The 16723-nt window shown below is 38.7% G+C and overlaps 1 protein-coding gene across 3 annotated transcripts in view; it reads left to right on the forward strand.

The window, feature by feature from the left end:
* The window catches only part of mdfic (MyoD family inhibitor domain containing), a 57168-nt gene that overhangs the window by 13967 nt on the left and 26478 nt on the right, over positions 1–16723 (forward strand). For all 3 annotated transcript variants that reach the window (XM_059978259.1, XM_059978260.1, XM_059978261.1), the window contains exon 3: positions 418–552. In XM_059978259.1, coding sequence (XP_059834242.1) covers positions 418–552 — 135 coding nt within the window. The remainder of the gene's footprint in view (positions 1–417; positions 553–16723) is intronic.

Here is a 16723-nt window from a genome sequence, read left to right on the forward strand (position 1 = left end):
CCTGATGGGACTTCCTCCAAATGTTTTGGTCAGGCAGGAGTCTTTCTTTTCTGGAATTGTATTAGTTGTTAGTTTGTATGTTTCCAGGTTGGGAATCCTTGAATATGTTCTTAATCAGTTCCTTTATTAAATTGTCATTGTAATTCCCAGTCTTCCAAAGTAGGGTTATTTAACTTTCACCTGTTTATATTTAATTGCATGTGGTGCGATGTGTTCAAACAGAGTAAATAGCTTTTCCTTGCAATAGAATACAAGAATATAGACCAGAGTGCTGTTTTAATCATTCATTTGAGAAATTATTGTTATCTTCAATGACCAAAGTAATGGTAATATTGTAGAGATTCCTTTAAACTGTTCTTAGTAAATGAGTAAATGGAGAGGCAGGTACAATGTTGAGTAATTGTCTCTGGGTTTCAGATGCCAATAAGCATGAAGAAGAGAGAAAAGTTTCACCGCAGGAGACTTTACCACCATCAGGTAACTGGGCCATCCATTTGGATGCACCACACCCACCAAACCAGATGAATGACACGACTGGTGACCTCATTATAAGTAAGTTCACAAAAGGCCTTTTGACTAATGTAAAGCATTGTGGAACAAATTGCTGCCTGACAGTATTACAATAATACCAGAATTACAGATATGATGATGATGCACAGTTAGCTTGTGTCAAATGTGATAATGTTACTGAATTAACATGCATTGACAGCATTGCTTTAACAGTATGATGGTTGTCATAGAATATTAATACTTTTGTCAAAAATAGCAGGTATTGCTGGAAAAATACTGCTTTTTTATTATCATAGAGCCAAACTTGTAAATGAGTTAATTTTGTGTAGCCTGGTGGGGATCTTTAAGATTTGTTGCACTGAAGAACAAATTAAACTGGTGGAATTGGTTCTGTGTGTATTCATTTAAACATTACTGTGAAGAAATTTTAATGTTATATATGATGAGCTAAGTTTAGGACAATTCTCTTTCATATATTCCATATCTTTTATCTTGTGTAAAACTGATGCAGTGGAAAGTATTGATTAGATAGATTTTAAATTAAAATCTAAACTAATTATGGCATAGATTTACCCATCTTTCTTTCACTAAGTTAGTATGGTAAATCTTATAATAATAAACTTTTGAAGAAGAATCCAAAAGGTCAACTTTTGGTTCTTTGTAGATAAATTTTCAAATATTACTGGACTGTCTGAAACCTTAATGGGCACGTTCTTCTTTACCCTCTCAAAACTAAATTCTTATGGAGTAATATGCAGTCATATGCCTTCAGTAAACATGTTTTTCTTATTCCTGAATTTGAATCTTATTTGATAGTTTATTACTTCACCCATGAGACCAGCCAGTGCTCGGGCTTGGTTTTGATATACTGACAAGCAGTCAACCCTATTTTGCCGCTTGTTCTCAAGCTTGATTGGAATCTATTGTATTACCTTTGTTACCCAGATTGCCAGATGATATGATTTGAGAAATTGTTATTTTGATTGGTATGAGTAATTAATAAACTATATTTCCTTATAAATTAGAAGCTAGCTTTATGCATATTTATTGGTTATCTATTCTCTTTCATACAGAATTATCCAAAATGTCATATTGTGTTTATCTTTTCTCACTGAGCAATTTTAAGTTGCTTATATTTAACACCTCTAAATTAGTAAATTATTTTTTGTCATCCTTTCCCACTAATATCCCTCCTGGTATTTATGTAGTGGCCAAAGTGCTACGCCTGCCCATTCATCTCCTCCTTCACTTCCATTCAGGGCCCCAAAAGGTCCTTCCAGGTGAGGCAGCACTTCAGCTGCAAATCTGCTGCTGTCGTCTATTGTGTCTGGTGTTCCTGATGTGGCCTCCTCTAAATTGATGAGACCCGTTGGGGGAACCATTTCTTTGAACAGCTCTGCTCCATCTGCCAAAAGTGTAACTTTCCAGTGACCGAACTTTTTAATTCCGACTTCCATGGCTTCTGACATGTTGGTCCATGGCTTCCTTTTGTGCCCCGATAAGGCCACCCGCAGGGTGGAGGAGCAACACCTTTTATTCCATCTGGGAAGCCTCCAACTTGACAGCATGAATATAGATTTCTCCTTCTGTTTTAAAAAAAATAATTCCTTCCCCCTCACCTCTTCTATTCCCTATTCAGGGCCCCTTCTCTTGTTTCACCTGCCAATTACCTCCCCCTCTTTCCCTTTGTCCTATGGGCCACTCTAATTTCCTATCAGATTCCTTCTTCCCAACTCTTGATCTTTCTCACCTTCCAGCTAACTGCCTTTGCACCCTGCCTCCTCTCAGCTTTTTATTCTGGTGTCTTCCCCTTTCCTTTCTGGTCCCAGAGAAGGATCATGACCCAAAACATTGACTGTTTATTTATTTATTTCCGTAAGTGCTACCTGACCTGTTGAATTCCTCTCGCATTTTATGTGTGATTTTGTTTTTTATTAAGGTGTTTGTCTTGTGATTTTTTTGGAGATTGTACCTGCTAGGAAAAGTTGAGCTATTACTGGTCTTACCGTATGATTCTGTACTTTGTATGAAGTACTTGATTTGAATTTTTGCTTGATTCAATTTAGTGTTAAAAAATAAAGCAAATTTATTGCATTTATAATTCAGAGTTAAATAATTTTAGCAAATTAGTACATTAAAATTGTTTCCAAGGGGGCAAAGGGAAAAACAATTGTTTTGTTGGTGTTAATTGCTGAGGACACGGAGAGAACTTTCAATAGAATTGAATGAATACTCACATCTGAAAGAGAATGCCTTTAGATTAGTAACAGCCTTTTACTCACAGCCTACTTCATATTCTCAAGCCTATGGTTGTACCTGCCTCATCCTGATTTAGAGCAAGAGGATTACAATAATGGCAAACAATGCTCACATTGAGAAATAAATTATAATCACAGCTGCCTGCATTGGAGTTTATTTTTTAAAAATTATTTGGTGTGATGCTTCAAAGCTCCAGAGTTTCCACAAGGATGGAAATCCTGCCGGAAGTGAGACAGGATGAGAGTGACACACTGCTGATGTCACTGATACTGATAAGGCAGTAGCTTGTAAGGTTCCTTGAGGGTCAGTTTAATTAGCATTTGTGTCTATTTTAAGTGTTGCAAACTTCCCTGATTTGGGAATTGTTTCACTTTGCTGCAGGATTTAAAGGCATGCGGGAGTTTAACCCCCGTTAATGGTTTTGGCTGGAGTAAAGTGATTAAGTTGACTTTTTTGGTACATAAATTTAATACAGTTGTTCTCCTCATGGGTTTCTTTGGCAAGCAAAGCTACTGCTTCATCCTGCCAATAAAAACTCAAAAACAAGCTAATTCTTTTGTCTGTTACTAAAATCTGAAAGGGGATTTTAAGAACGTCATATCACAGGAACAGCAGTAAACTGGTTAGCTTCTTGAGCTTGTTCTGCCTTTCAGTGAGGCATGGCTGATTGGCCTTTCATCCTTTAATTACTTTATGTTGACAAAGTCAGCCTCAGAATTATTCCAGCTAATTTTATTTCCATTTGATTTTCAAACTTTTATGTACCATTTTCTTGTAGCGAAGTGTTACCTAACTATTTCTGAAAAGCCTGGCCTTGTTTAGACCAGGGATTCCCAAACTTTTTTTTAATGCCACAGACCCTTAACATTAACCAAGGGGTCCTTGGGCCTCAAGTTGGGAACTTCTGCCTTAGACTGTCTCCCTCAGAGCAGTGGAGAGAGAGAGTATTAATGATGTGACTGCATAATTCTAAATCCATTGGTAAAACCATCAATCCCAGGGCATCCTGGCATTGGAGCTGTACCTGCACTTAATTATCTGCTTTGGCGAGGCCACACCAATCTTTTGAAACAGACATATTATTCTGTGTTCTCCCAAGTGAAGAGATTACCAAGTGGGCAAAGGAAAAGATTCAAGGATGTTCTCAAAATCTGTTGGAAATACAACATTGCCACAGAATTCTGGCATTTACTGGCCCATTTTGCTCAAGGGAGCAGTGGAATATATTTGGAATCTTCAAATCCATGAATTTAGAGAAAACAAAAGCACACTGTAAATGTGGAAAGGATGCATCATGCCGCAAACAATGCCCATAGTTGTTTAAATGAATGTAGAGTACTGCCTTCACATGTTACAACATAAATCTTAGGACTTGCAAACAGTACAGTGCATGTCCTTTGGCCATTGAAGTGCTGACCTTTTAACCTACTCCAAGATCAATGTAGCAATTACTTCCCCATAGCCCTCCGTTTTTCTTTCATCCATGTGCTTGTCTACGAATATTGGATGTTTCTCCCTCTAGAACATAGGCAGTTGAGAAGGTACCTCATGGAAGGCTTATTGAGGGGAAAAAAAGGAGGCATGGGATCCAAGGGGATCTTGCTTTGTGGATCTAGAATTGGCTTGCCCGCAGAAGGCAAAGAGTAGTTGTAGACAGGTCATTCTGAATTTTAGGTCAGTGTCCAGTGGTGTGCTTCAGAGATCTGCTCTGTGACCCCTACTCTTCACAATGTTTATAAATGACCTGGATGAGGAAGTGGAGGGTTGGGTTAGTAAGTTTGTTGATGACACAAAGGTTGGGGGTGTTGTTGTTGGGGGCTGTCAGAGGTTACAGCGGGATATTGATAGGATGCAAAACTGGGCTGAGAAATAGCAGGTGGAGTTCAACCCAGATAAGTGTGAGGTGGTTCATTTTGGTAGGTCAAATATGATGGCAGAATAGAGTATTAATGGTAAGACTCTTGGCAGTGTGGAGAATCAGAGGGATCTTGGGGTCCATAGGACATTCAAGCTGCTGCGCAGGTTGACTCTGTGTTTAAGAAGGCATAAGGTTCATTGGCCTTCATCAATGGAGGGATTGAGTTTAAGAGCCGAGATGTAATGTTACCGCTGTATAGAATCCTGGTCAGACCACACTTGGAGTTCTGTGCTCAGATCTGGTAACAGGAAGGATGTGGAAACCATAGAATGAGTGCAGCGGAGATTTATAAGGATGTTGCCTGGATTGGGGAGCATGCCTTCTGAGAATAGGTTGAGTGAACTCAGTGTTTTTTCCTTGGAGAGACAAAGGATGAGAGGTGACCTGATAGAGGTGTATAAGATGATGAGAGGCATTGATTGTGTGGATAGTCAGAGGCTTTTTCCTCAAGACTGAAATGGCTAACACGAGAGGGCACAGTTTTAAGTTTTTTGGAAGAAGGTACGGGGGAGATATCAGGCATAAAAAGATGGGAGGGAATGTCTTTTTCTACTGGAAGGAGAAATCTATATTCATGCCATCAGGTTGAAGGCTACCCAGATGGAATGCAAGCTGTTGCTCCTCCATCCTGGGAGCAGCCTCATCGTGACTCGAGGCAGTCATGGAGCAAAATGTAGGAATGGGAATCTTTGTGGAAAGGGAGGGGAGGTGTTTAGTGGTAGGACTCCTTTGGAGATGGTGGAAGATGCAGAGAATATCTGTCAGTTATATTTAGGTGCAGTGTGTAATATAAATAAAGGCAACTGTAAATGCAAGATTTCATTTTTCAAATTTTAACTATTTTGTGAAAATACATTGTTTGCAAATGTCAACGTTCAATGACAGACAATAGTAAAGTTTCAAAGGAGGTCAAGACCCTCCTGTGGCAAAGTTTACAATGGAGTTTCTTCTTTGGAATCTGCGGTCAGGCAGGTGAGCAACACGGCCTTTAAATGAACTGAGTGTAAATACGGCCTCAAGGCAACAATACTTAGTTCATTCATGCTTTCAATAGATTTGGACTATGGCACTGAAAGTAAAAGAATTAAACTTCCAAATCAGACTGGCACAGACCAGCTTCCCATTCGTACTTGTCGATGTTACAGTTACTTAGTTCAGAGATTGCAACATATGAAATGTTGATGTAAAGATTTCTAACAGTTAGAAACAAATGGACTTTAATTGAGTTACTGTATGGCTAATTCCACCTAATTCTTCCTGAAGCTGTTCTGGTCCATTTTGAAGGTACTGTGGTCCATGAACCTCTGTCTAATTGGGCTTTTTGACAATTTCAAAGTTCCAAATAATTTTATCAAAGTACATGTATGTCACCATATACAACCCTGTGATTCATTTTCTTGTGGGCATACTCAACAAATGTATAGAATAGTAATTATAACAGAATAAAGAATGATCACCAAACAAGAACTTTCAACCAGTATCCAGAAGACAGCAAACTGTGAAAATGCAAAAAGAAACAACAATAATAAAAAGTAAGAATACATTTGAATTCCTGTTCGAACATATGTGTATGCTCACATGGGAGTCCCTAACATGTAATTATGAATGTCCAGACAGAGTGCTGGCTTTTAAATTGAATTTTTCAGGTCCTGGATGTTTATGATAAAGTATATAGAATAAAATGAGTGTTCATGTTTGTGCCACATGTTCCAGAATTTTTTTTCTTGGCTTTGCTTTGTTTTATGAGTCAGATGTTTTTTGACATGCATCTTATTTGCAATGCCACACTTGGATTTCCTCTTAATCCACACTGAAATTGTTTTATTTTTGCACACTTCCATGATGTTTGAAAAAATTGGGATTCTGGCACGGTGTTTAGTATCATTGATTTGCCTCCACTGCGTTCTGGCTGCAAAGATTTGTATGTATCAGCACCCTAGCATCAATCACTTTGGTACTCCTATGCTAGTGGCTTATCTTTCTGGCAGTCACCAATACTTATAAATCTAGCTTAATAGTTTGACATCTGTCCTAGTAGCACAATATGCTTTCTGCACCACTTGTTGGCCAAATTTTAGAGTTTGGTTAAATGATAATTCCTTGCTTTCAATTCTAGTTATTGCATTGAAAAGAAACTTCAGTCTGTTTCAGAGCTCTGCAGATAACTTCATAGCATTTATTAAAAAGCATTTAAAAAGAGTCATTGGTATTTGCTGTTTGGTGAGAAGTATATAGTGCCTTGTAAAAGTATTCAGCTCCCAACACTTTGTTCACAAATGAGTATTTGAATCAGGGATTTTGATCAATTTATCTTAGCATTTTTATTTGTGAATTACATGCTCCTTTTATTCCCCACAGTAGAGCGCAAAATAACAGGGAAATCATAAAGCATGAAAAACAAAAATTCAAAAACTAAAATGTATGCAGTTCAAATGTATTCATCCCCCTTCGATCAGTACTTGGTTGAACCACCTCTCGCAGATATCACAGCCACCAGTCTTTTTCAATATGTCTCTATTGGCTTTGCACAATGTGATGGAGAAAGATTTGCCCACTCCTCCTTGCAGATTTGCTCAAGCTGTTCCAGGTTAATTGAGGAGCGGTGGTGGACAGCAATATTGAGGTCATGCCAGAGGTGTTCAATCAGTTTACGGTCAAGACTCTGACTGGGTCACTTAAGGACATCAATTTTCTTCCTTTGTGCGTTCTTCATTTTCTTCATTTGAAGCCACTCCATGGTTTCTCTGGCAAGTACTTTTGGTCATTGTCCTACTGAAAGGCAAACTTCCTCAGCAGTTTAAACATTCTGGTGGAGACTAGCAGTCTTTTTTAATTCCAGGATCTCTCTGTATTTATGTAGCAGTAGTCATCTTCCCCTCATTCCTGACCAGATTTCCAGTCCCTGATGCTGAGAAGCATCCCCATAGCATGATGCTACCTCCACCATACTTTACGTTAACAATAATGTTGCCAGGCTGATGCACATTATAAGATTTGCTCCATATGTACCACATAGCTTAGGTCAAAATATTCCACTTTAGTCTTATCCGACCACAAGACCTTCTTCCACATCTTTACATTATCTAAATTACATTTTGCAAAGTCTTTATGGGCAAGGATATGCTTTTTCTTTAGCCAGGGCTTCTTCCTTCCCACTCTTGCATAAATACCATTTAGAGATTGTGGAGCCATGAACTTCATCTTCAGTTGCAGCCACCGACTTCTGCAGATCACTCTGTGACTGTTGTTATCACAGTAGCCTCTCTTACAAATGTTTTCTTCTCTGGTGACTAAGTTTAAAAGGATAGCCTGACCTAGGCAGTATGGCTGTGGTTTCATGGTAAATGGTAGGACACTGAGGAGTGCAGTAGAGCAGAGGGATCTGGGAGTGCAGATACATAATTCCCTAAAAGTGGCTTCACAAGTAGATAGGGTTGTAAAGAAAGCTTTTGGTACATTGGCCTTTATAAATCAAAGTATTGAGTATAAGAGTTGGAATGTAATGGTGAGGTTGTATAAGACATTAGTGAGACCGAATTTGGAGTATTGTGTACGGTTTTAGTCACCTAATTACAGTAAGGATATTAACAAGGTTGAAAGAGTGCAGAGAAGGTTTACAAGGATGTTGCCAGGACTTGAGAAACTGAGTTACAGAGAAAGGTTGAATAGGTTAGGACTTTATTCCCTGGAGCGTAGGAGAATGAAGGGTGATTTGATAGAGGTGTATAAAATTATGATGGGTATAGATAGAGTGAATGCAAGCAGGCTTTTTCCACTGAAGCCAGGGAAGAAAAAAACCAGAGGTCATGGGTTAAGGGTGAAGGGGAAAAGTTTAAAGGGAACATTAGGGGAGGCTTCTTCATGCAGAGTGGTGGGAGTGTGGAATGAGCTGCCAGGTGAAGTGGTGAATGCATGCTTACTTTTGACATTTAAGAAAAACTTTGACAGGTATATGGATGAGAGGGGTTTGGAGGGATATGGCCCAGGTGCAGGTCAGTGGGACTAGGCAGAAAAATGGTTTGGCACAGCCAAGAAGGGCCAAAAGGCCTGTTTCTGTGTTGTAATGTTCTATGGTTCTATATTTTTCCACTTTTTCATGATTTACTGCATTGAGCTCTGAGGTATGTTCTCTGCCTTTGAGATAGTCTTGTACCCTTCCACAGGTTTGTACTTCTCTATTATCATTTCTGAGTTGTCTTGAATCCTTTCGTTTGTTCTGCTGAAGGTCTACCATGCTGTTGGAACTGGCAGAGAAAGGGGGTATTTCTTGTTGTAAATTAATTGAAAACAGGTGATCTTCTAATTTGTCTCATTGCCAACTCACCCAATTTGTTATTGTAATACAGCATATTGTACCTGATGATAATTAGAGTCATGATTACAAAGGGCATGAATACTTTTTCAGCCTCACAATTTTGGTTTTTAATTTTTAGTAAATTGTTGACAGATTTTTGAATTTATTTTACACTAAGCATAATGCTTTGTAGATTAGTTCAAAAATCCAACTTCAGTATATTGTAAATTTAGAAAATGACTGAGTGAAATGTGAATAGAATTGTGGGGACTGAATAGTTCTATAAGTCATCGAGGGAGAGCCAGAAGCCGTAGAAGGGTGATGAACAGGAAGCCCTTCCTGTTGAAAACACATGTTTTTTCCTCCATTTCCCACCCTCCCCCTTCTAACTCTGACTCCTCAGCTTTTTTTCTCCAGTCCTGATGAAGGGTCTTGGCCCAAAATGTTGATCACAGGTATACTCTATCCATAGATGCAGCCTGGTCTGCTGAGTTCCTCTAGCATTTTGTCTGTGTAGCAAGATCTTATTCATATTTTCTATGTAGGCGGTGATAGAAGGACCCCAATTTGCATTCTGCAGTGTTTTAGCTTGTTCAGTTCATTTGGAAGATAATCAAGTATTACCTACAGATCAGTCTGTAGTTCTTCCCCTCAGTACAAGTTTTTGATCTTATAGCAACAATTATTGTCCTTTATTTCCTGGCACCACTCCAAGTTACACTTAAATCTGAAAAGATCAGCGTGGTCTGGAGGCAATTGTTCACTTTAATCCAATTGGTAATCACTTGTTATGAAGAATGTTTTGATAGGTTCTAAATATACTACTTCACCTGTGTGCTTTTTTGTGTGCAGTGTTTCCAAATTCCTTCCTTCAAAGAGTTAAGAGTTCATGATATTCCCTCATCATACTATGCATAATTTCAGTCACAACTCCACAAATGAAGAAGCACATGCCTGCTTGCATCAAGGCTGAAGCAATTTTGGGCATGGCTGAGAGAAAGCAAAAACAAGTAATAACTGTCACAATTTGTTTCCAATGCCAAGAAGATTATAAGCATCTGAATTGGATTAAGATTAATTGGCATTGCTATTCTTGTGGATATCTTGTGGATACCATCGATTAGAAATTCAGCCGGACCAGCTATGTAGTAATATGGTTCCAAGAGCAGGTCAGGTACTGTAGTTCTATGGCAAGTAGCTTGACTCCTGGTTTCCCCAAAATCTTCCACCATCTATAAGGCACAAGGTAAGAGTGTGATGGAATGCTTCCAATTGCCTGAATGATTTATAGAATCAAAGTAGTATGCTTGATTGGATCCTAAATATTCATTCCCTCCACTACCAGTGAATGATGACTTTATATTATTTACACATTATTGCTTTATTGTTATGTGCTCAGGTTACTCTGACGTTATCTCCCAAATGGTCCAAAGGTAAATCTTACTTGCCTGCAGGTTTCACTCTAGCTCACACATGATCCTGAATTGGAAATGGTTGTTCCTGCATTGATGGGAGCACTGTACCAGTATAGCATAGCAGCAGTATCTTCATCAGAAAAGTGCAGCAATTGGGAAGGCAGTTAGTTCACCTCTGCTGTCTTAAGGGCAATTGGAGATGGACAATAAAAGCTGTTCTTGTTTGTCGCATCAGATTTTAAAACAAATAAATCGCAATTGGGTTTGATATTACCGGCATATGTCATGAAGCATGTTGTATTTGTAGCGGCAGTACAATGCAATACATAATAAAAACTCAGTTACAGTGAGCATGTATTTGTGTGTGCCTTCAGCCACCTGTACCTGCTTCCTGATGGTAGCAATGAGAACAGTGCGTGTCCAGAGTGATGGGAGGGTCCTTAAAAATGGATGGTGCCTCTTTGAGGCGTCACTCCTTGAAGATGTCCTACATGCTCCAGTGACTGGTGCCTATGATGGAGCTGACTGAGTTCGCAACTGTTAGTTATTAGTAAGTTCATGTGCCAAGCAAAACAGGAGTTATAAGTAGTGCTATCTCATTAGTACAGTTGAGTGTTTTGGAGCATTTTTTTTTTGCGGAATCTCATGGGAGAACTTGTAAATGCCCCTGATTATATATAGTTCTAGTCTCTACTAAAGACTCACATTTTCCATTTTAAATGTTCCACTTGGCATTCTGAAAAATACAAAGCTTAGACCGATTTTGGATAACTGTATGTTTGTATTTATCTCATACCATTGGGGATGGGATCTCCTCAAGCTTCCTGTCAATGGTATGACAAATGTTTAGAGAAAGTTTGCATTATTAATTGGCTTCTTAGTAAAATCAAGATAATGACATCTAATTGTCTAATGCAGCAGGATCTTGATGGGTATCTGTAAACTAATTTGAGCAATATTTTGTTTGCATTCTGTGTAGCGGTGGACAATTGACTTTTCCACATCTGTTTGTGATTTTTGAGATTTAATTTTCCTGAAGACAAAGTCTGCCTGTTCTGCCGGAGCAATGGAATTTAGGCTTGGGAGATGGTTTAAACAGAGTGCCCAAATCTCAGCAAAGGGCAGTGCAGTGAATGGAAAACATTTGTAAGTCATTACTTCTCAGACTTTTCATCATTAAAAACAAGCGCATGCTAAAACATGGCCCCAGAAGTTGTATTTAACCTGTAGAATTCATCTATTTGAAGCTTTGCTGCAAGCATTTTTCATCAAAGAATGCATGGAATGGGTAAAAGACTAATTTCACACAACAAAAAAAATTATAATTTTAAAATGGGAAGGAATTAGAAGTTTGTTCTGTGGCAAGCTGTTTTGAATGTTGACCATCTGCAATTCTAAATGTCAGCACAGTGGGAGGGAATAACTTAATTAATAGACATGTTAGCCTTTTAAACTCAGGATATTTATGCTGTTGTATCAACTAGATGTCATAGCATTTTACAGTACTATGACTTCTGTTTAATGGCATAAGTACATGAAACTAGTCCGTGGCAAAATAACTTACAACACTTTGAAAGTGCGAAGTGCTATCAAATAAGACATTACCAATGTTTTTGCAATCCAAGTGTTTCCATGTCATTCGAGAAGTTCTATCAGAACAATACGTACTTTGCATTTCTATCAATAAATGCCAGAAATTACTTTATTATGAAACCAATTGAAAACTTTAATCCAGCTAAACTTTCCTTTGAACAGGACATTCTACGTTTGAACGTTGGAGTTCAGTTTGCAACAGCGTTTGAAGCTTGATAAAGATGCAGGTAGTTTAAAGGGAGTATAATATATCTTTTAATATAGCCAGAAACCATTTTCTAAATATGGTTTTCTAAAGGAAAAGAATCTATTCTTCCAAGGTGTCGTCATGGCCTTAGCTGGTCAACTCTGAACTTCGTCTTTGAGTGTGCTTATCAGTTAATAATGTTCCATTTTCCTATGTTCTGAACTGATGTAGAAACTGCCTAATAGACAATAGGTGCAGGAGTAGGCCATTCGGCCCTTCGAGCCAGCACCGCCATTCAATGTGATCATGGCTGATCATCCACAATCAGTACCCAGTTCCTGTCTTCTCCCCATATCCCTTGACTCTGCTATCTTTAAGAGGTCTATCTAACTCTTTCTTGAAAGCATCCAGAGAATTGGCCTCCACTGTCTTCTGAGGCAGAGCATTTCCACAACTCTCTGGGTGGAAAAAGTTTTTCCCTCAACTCTTTCTAAGTGGCCTACCCCTTATTCTTAAACTGTGGCCTCTGGCTCTGGACTCCCCCAACATCGGGAACATGTTTCCTGCCTCTAGTGTGTCCAATCCCTTAATAATCTTATATGTTTCAATCAGATCCTCTCTCATCCTTCTAAATTCTAAATTCCAGTGTATGCCTAAATATGACACGTGAATTTTGCATCCTTTGAAGTGTGTTCTAAAGTGTTGAGTAATTTTCTAAGTTTTAGCAGTGATAGGGATGAGCTGTTTTCCTTTACTACAATCCTTTGCAGAGATGTTTTCCCCATGGTCACTACAAAGGGGTATCTGACTTGGGATCTATTCAAGAACAAAATGATCCTGATGAAAACTGATGATGGTAGAGCATTACTTTGGATGTTGCACGTTCTGAAGTACTGATGGATCAGCTACATTTTAATGGAAATAAATTTTGGAAGGAGAACTCCTAAGGTTTTGTTCCTTACAGATAAGGGTAAGGCACTGTGTAATAGAACAGAGAGAACTAGGAATACAGGTGCATAGTTCATTGAAAGCAATATGGCCCAAGTGCAGGATTGTCTGTGTGGGCACCATGGACTCATTGGGCTGAAGGGACTGTAGCTTTGCTGCATTGTTCTGTGAATCTGACTCAGTGGTACTTGCAACTGGGGATGCATTGGTGTCCGCTAACTTCTCTGGATAGTGTGTTGCTGATTTAACATTACACCACAAAGAATGAAGGACTAATGATGCAGTTCCTTTAAATTGCATCCCTTTTGAAGTATCTTTCAGTGATGCGACAAATGCGATTTAAATAAAAAAAAAATCCCAAGCAAATTCTTCTCTTGGGTTTTAAGTTTTGTCAGATAAAGTTAAATTGGTCATATTAAATTGGGTATACTTCAACAAGCCTTGTCCCACATTAATCTAGTCCATGTCAGTTGATTTTATTTTTTGTCATCTGTGTTGAGAACATCCATGGTAACAATTAATTTTTAGATGCAGGACAGTTTATGGAGATCTGATGCATGTCCTACCTTGTTTCATTCAGTGACCTAACTTAATTTGAATTCATTTGAGCCTCGTTTAATTCTTCTGCAATGAGGAATGAAGCTGGAGAAGAATCACCATGCTGTGTAATTTGCTTTCCTCTGTTTTTATTGTCAACACTAATTCTGGGAGAAATTTGGGCTGGTCAGCAAGAACATTACCAGGACAACAGATGATATTATTATTATTATTATTTGGATTTTCTTTAATAATGCATTGTGGCATCTTCTGTGGTACGGGATTTGTTTTTTCTGTGTCTGGGCAATTGCAAAAAAAAAGAAATAGTGGTTTCTTCGACACATTTTGTTCCTGTAAGAATGATCACTTAGAAATCCAGATGTACCCATGTAACCAACAACTGCCAGTATTCATGATGGTATTTTGGCAGTGTCCTCTGCTTGGCAGGGATAGGCCTATGTCTGGAGGGGAAAAATATTAGAAATATAGAGCTATCATGGTCCAGTTACACATACAGCGGTGGCATGATAAACCGATTAACTTGAGAAAAGCACATGGCCAGCTGTCTCAATAGAAGGCAGAGGTACAGCTGGGAATATCCTTTTGTGACCAGATTCTCAAAAGCGGAAGTTGGACATCTGTAACCTTCTCAACTTCCTCGGTACAGCATGTCTAAACACTTGCCAGGTTTCTGTTCTTTTGAACTGCAAGAAGAACAGATTATAGGAAAAAAACTGTTGCTTTTAGTCAGCATGCTATTTCATCCAATCTCTTGTACATAAACTCTTCCTCTTTCAGAGGAAACTTGTTTCTAAAGTTGCTCTGTATTGATTAGATTTGCTCTTCAAAAAATATTGATGTGCCCTTCATTGTAGCAACATGTTATACAGTAATGTCATTTTCTAATGTATTTGGTGTATGATACAGGATGAGAAAATTTTGTTACCTTTAGTAAATTTGTATGGTAGTAGCTGTGACTTTTGTTTCAAATACATGATTTGTATAATTTATGCTTTTCTCATGTGAACCAGACATAGGAGTGGTGTGTGGTGTTTTAAATAAATCCATTGTAAGAAAATAAATAAGGGAATTTACTGAACTGTTTTGTTATTTAAAGACTACTTAATGATTTTTTTTTCCTAACATTAGCTGAATGGGATTAGTTTTAGAAACATAGAAAACCTACAGCACAATAAAGGCCCTTCAGCCCACAAAGTTGTGCTGAACATGTCCGTAACTTAGAAATTGCTAGGCTTACCTGTAGCCCTCTATTTTTCTAAGCTCCATGTACCTATCCAAAAGTCTCTTAAAAGACCCTATTGTATCCGCCTCCACCACCGTTGCCGGCAGCCCATTCCACGCACTCCCCACTCCCTGAGTTTAAAAAAAAACCTGGCAAACTTCCTGCCATCTCCTCTGTGCCAGCAAGAATAACAATTCTTGTCGATCATTATGCAGAACTACGCAATGTTATGGAAATGCTTGATTTGCTTTCTTTCTGAAATGACAATTTTGCAATGTTAGGTTGTATAGTCATTTAATAGTGGCAGTTTGCCAAGTTTTTGCTGTCTGTGTCCAGAATGACTTGGGATTAGAAGAAGAATAGTCTGGAAACATGTTTTAGTTATCTGGATTGACCTTGTGCTGCTCAGCTGTTTCCTACTTAAAACTTTTATTTGCGAGAAGAAGCAAACAAGGGACAGGTTGTTCAATTTAAATTCACTCTCGTAAAGAGCATAATGTGCGATATTTTAATTTGTATTCTTTCATGATTACATAATCAAGAAAACTACATGAAGAATTACTTGTATTCTCTGCCAACGTAGGTAAATAAAACAACCCATAAAATTTGGTCCTGAGCACATTACATAAATTTGACACACGTTTTATTTGCCTCCTCACCCTCTCCCAGTTTCAGCTATCACCTGCCACCTTCTTTCCCCCCTCCCCCACCTTACTCTGAATTCTCTCTTTCCTCTTCAGGACTGATGAAGGGTCTCGGCCTGAAATGCCGACTGTTTACTATTTTCCATAGAATCTGCCTGGCCTACTGAGTTCCTGCAACATTTACTGTGTTGCTTTCGATTTCCAGCATCTGCAGATAGTCTCATGTTTGTAATTTTTAAACGCCCATATTTTGTATGTATTGCAACAATTTTCAAGTATAACATCCCTTAAATGAAAATTGAATGTTAAATATCTTTGTCATCAGGAAAATGTGGAGGGTACTGGTGAAGTCATATGGAATTGAAGTTGTGGTGGGTTTCCAGGAGCTGCTTCAATCCTAGCAGTGATGGACCACCTACAGTGATGCTCGGCTGGGAGTTTCATGGACTTTGATCCAGTAGTGATGGATATTCAGTTTTGAAAAGGGTATAGCCTGGAACAGGTTTTGCAGTTGGTGGAGTCCAATTTATCTATTGCCTTGGTCTTTCTAGATGGTTGAGCACACTAGTGTGACACTTCCTTGTGCAGCTCACGAATAGAACATGGTGCAGTAATGAGGGAAGAAGTGGATGTTTAGGATTGCGTGTAGGTGCTGACCCTACAGCCTATTTCAGCCGGCCTGTCCTTTGGAATTTTGGAGGATTTTAAAGCTATCAAACACAGACTGAGATGATAAGGCTGAAATTGGCTAAGTACTGAAGTTGGGTTTTGAGGAACTTGAGTGGGAAAGGCAGTTTTAAAGAGTTGAGGGATAGTGACGTATGTGTCCATCACCAGTGGTGGGGCGGAAAGTTACACAGAAGTCATAGCCTGGCAAATAATTGTTGTGAATTAGGAAGTGATATTAGATATGGTTTTGGAAGACCATGTGGGAATTTAAAGATGAGGGTAAGACATCTGATGACATTGTAACAAGTAGTCAAACCACCTATGAACAGTGGTTAAAGCAGGAACTTGATGAAAATGAAGCTTGGTGTAGGATTGAATTCTAATGATGAAGTGGAAATTGTGGATCCTGTACATCAAGGAATATCAGAACCACTCAGAAGCATTTGGGATGATACTGAGGTTCTTGACTCTGTCCGTTTGAGAACACAGCTGCCCTGTATTAACAA

This window comes from Hypanus sabinus, chromosome 8 (genome assembly GCF_030144855.1).
Source record: "Hypanus sabinus isolate sHypSab1 chromosome 8, sHypSab1.hap1, whole genome shotgun sequence".
In the NCBI taxonomy this organism is placed as follows: Eukaryota; Metazoa; Chordata; class Chondrichthyes; order Myliobatiformes; family Dasyatidae; genus Hypanus; species Hypanus sabinus.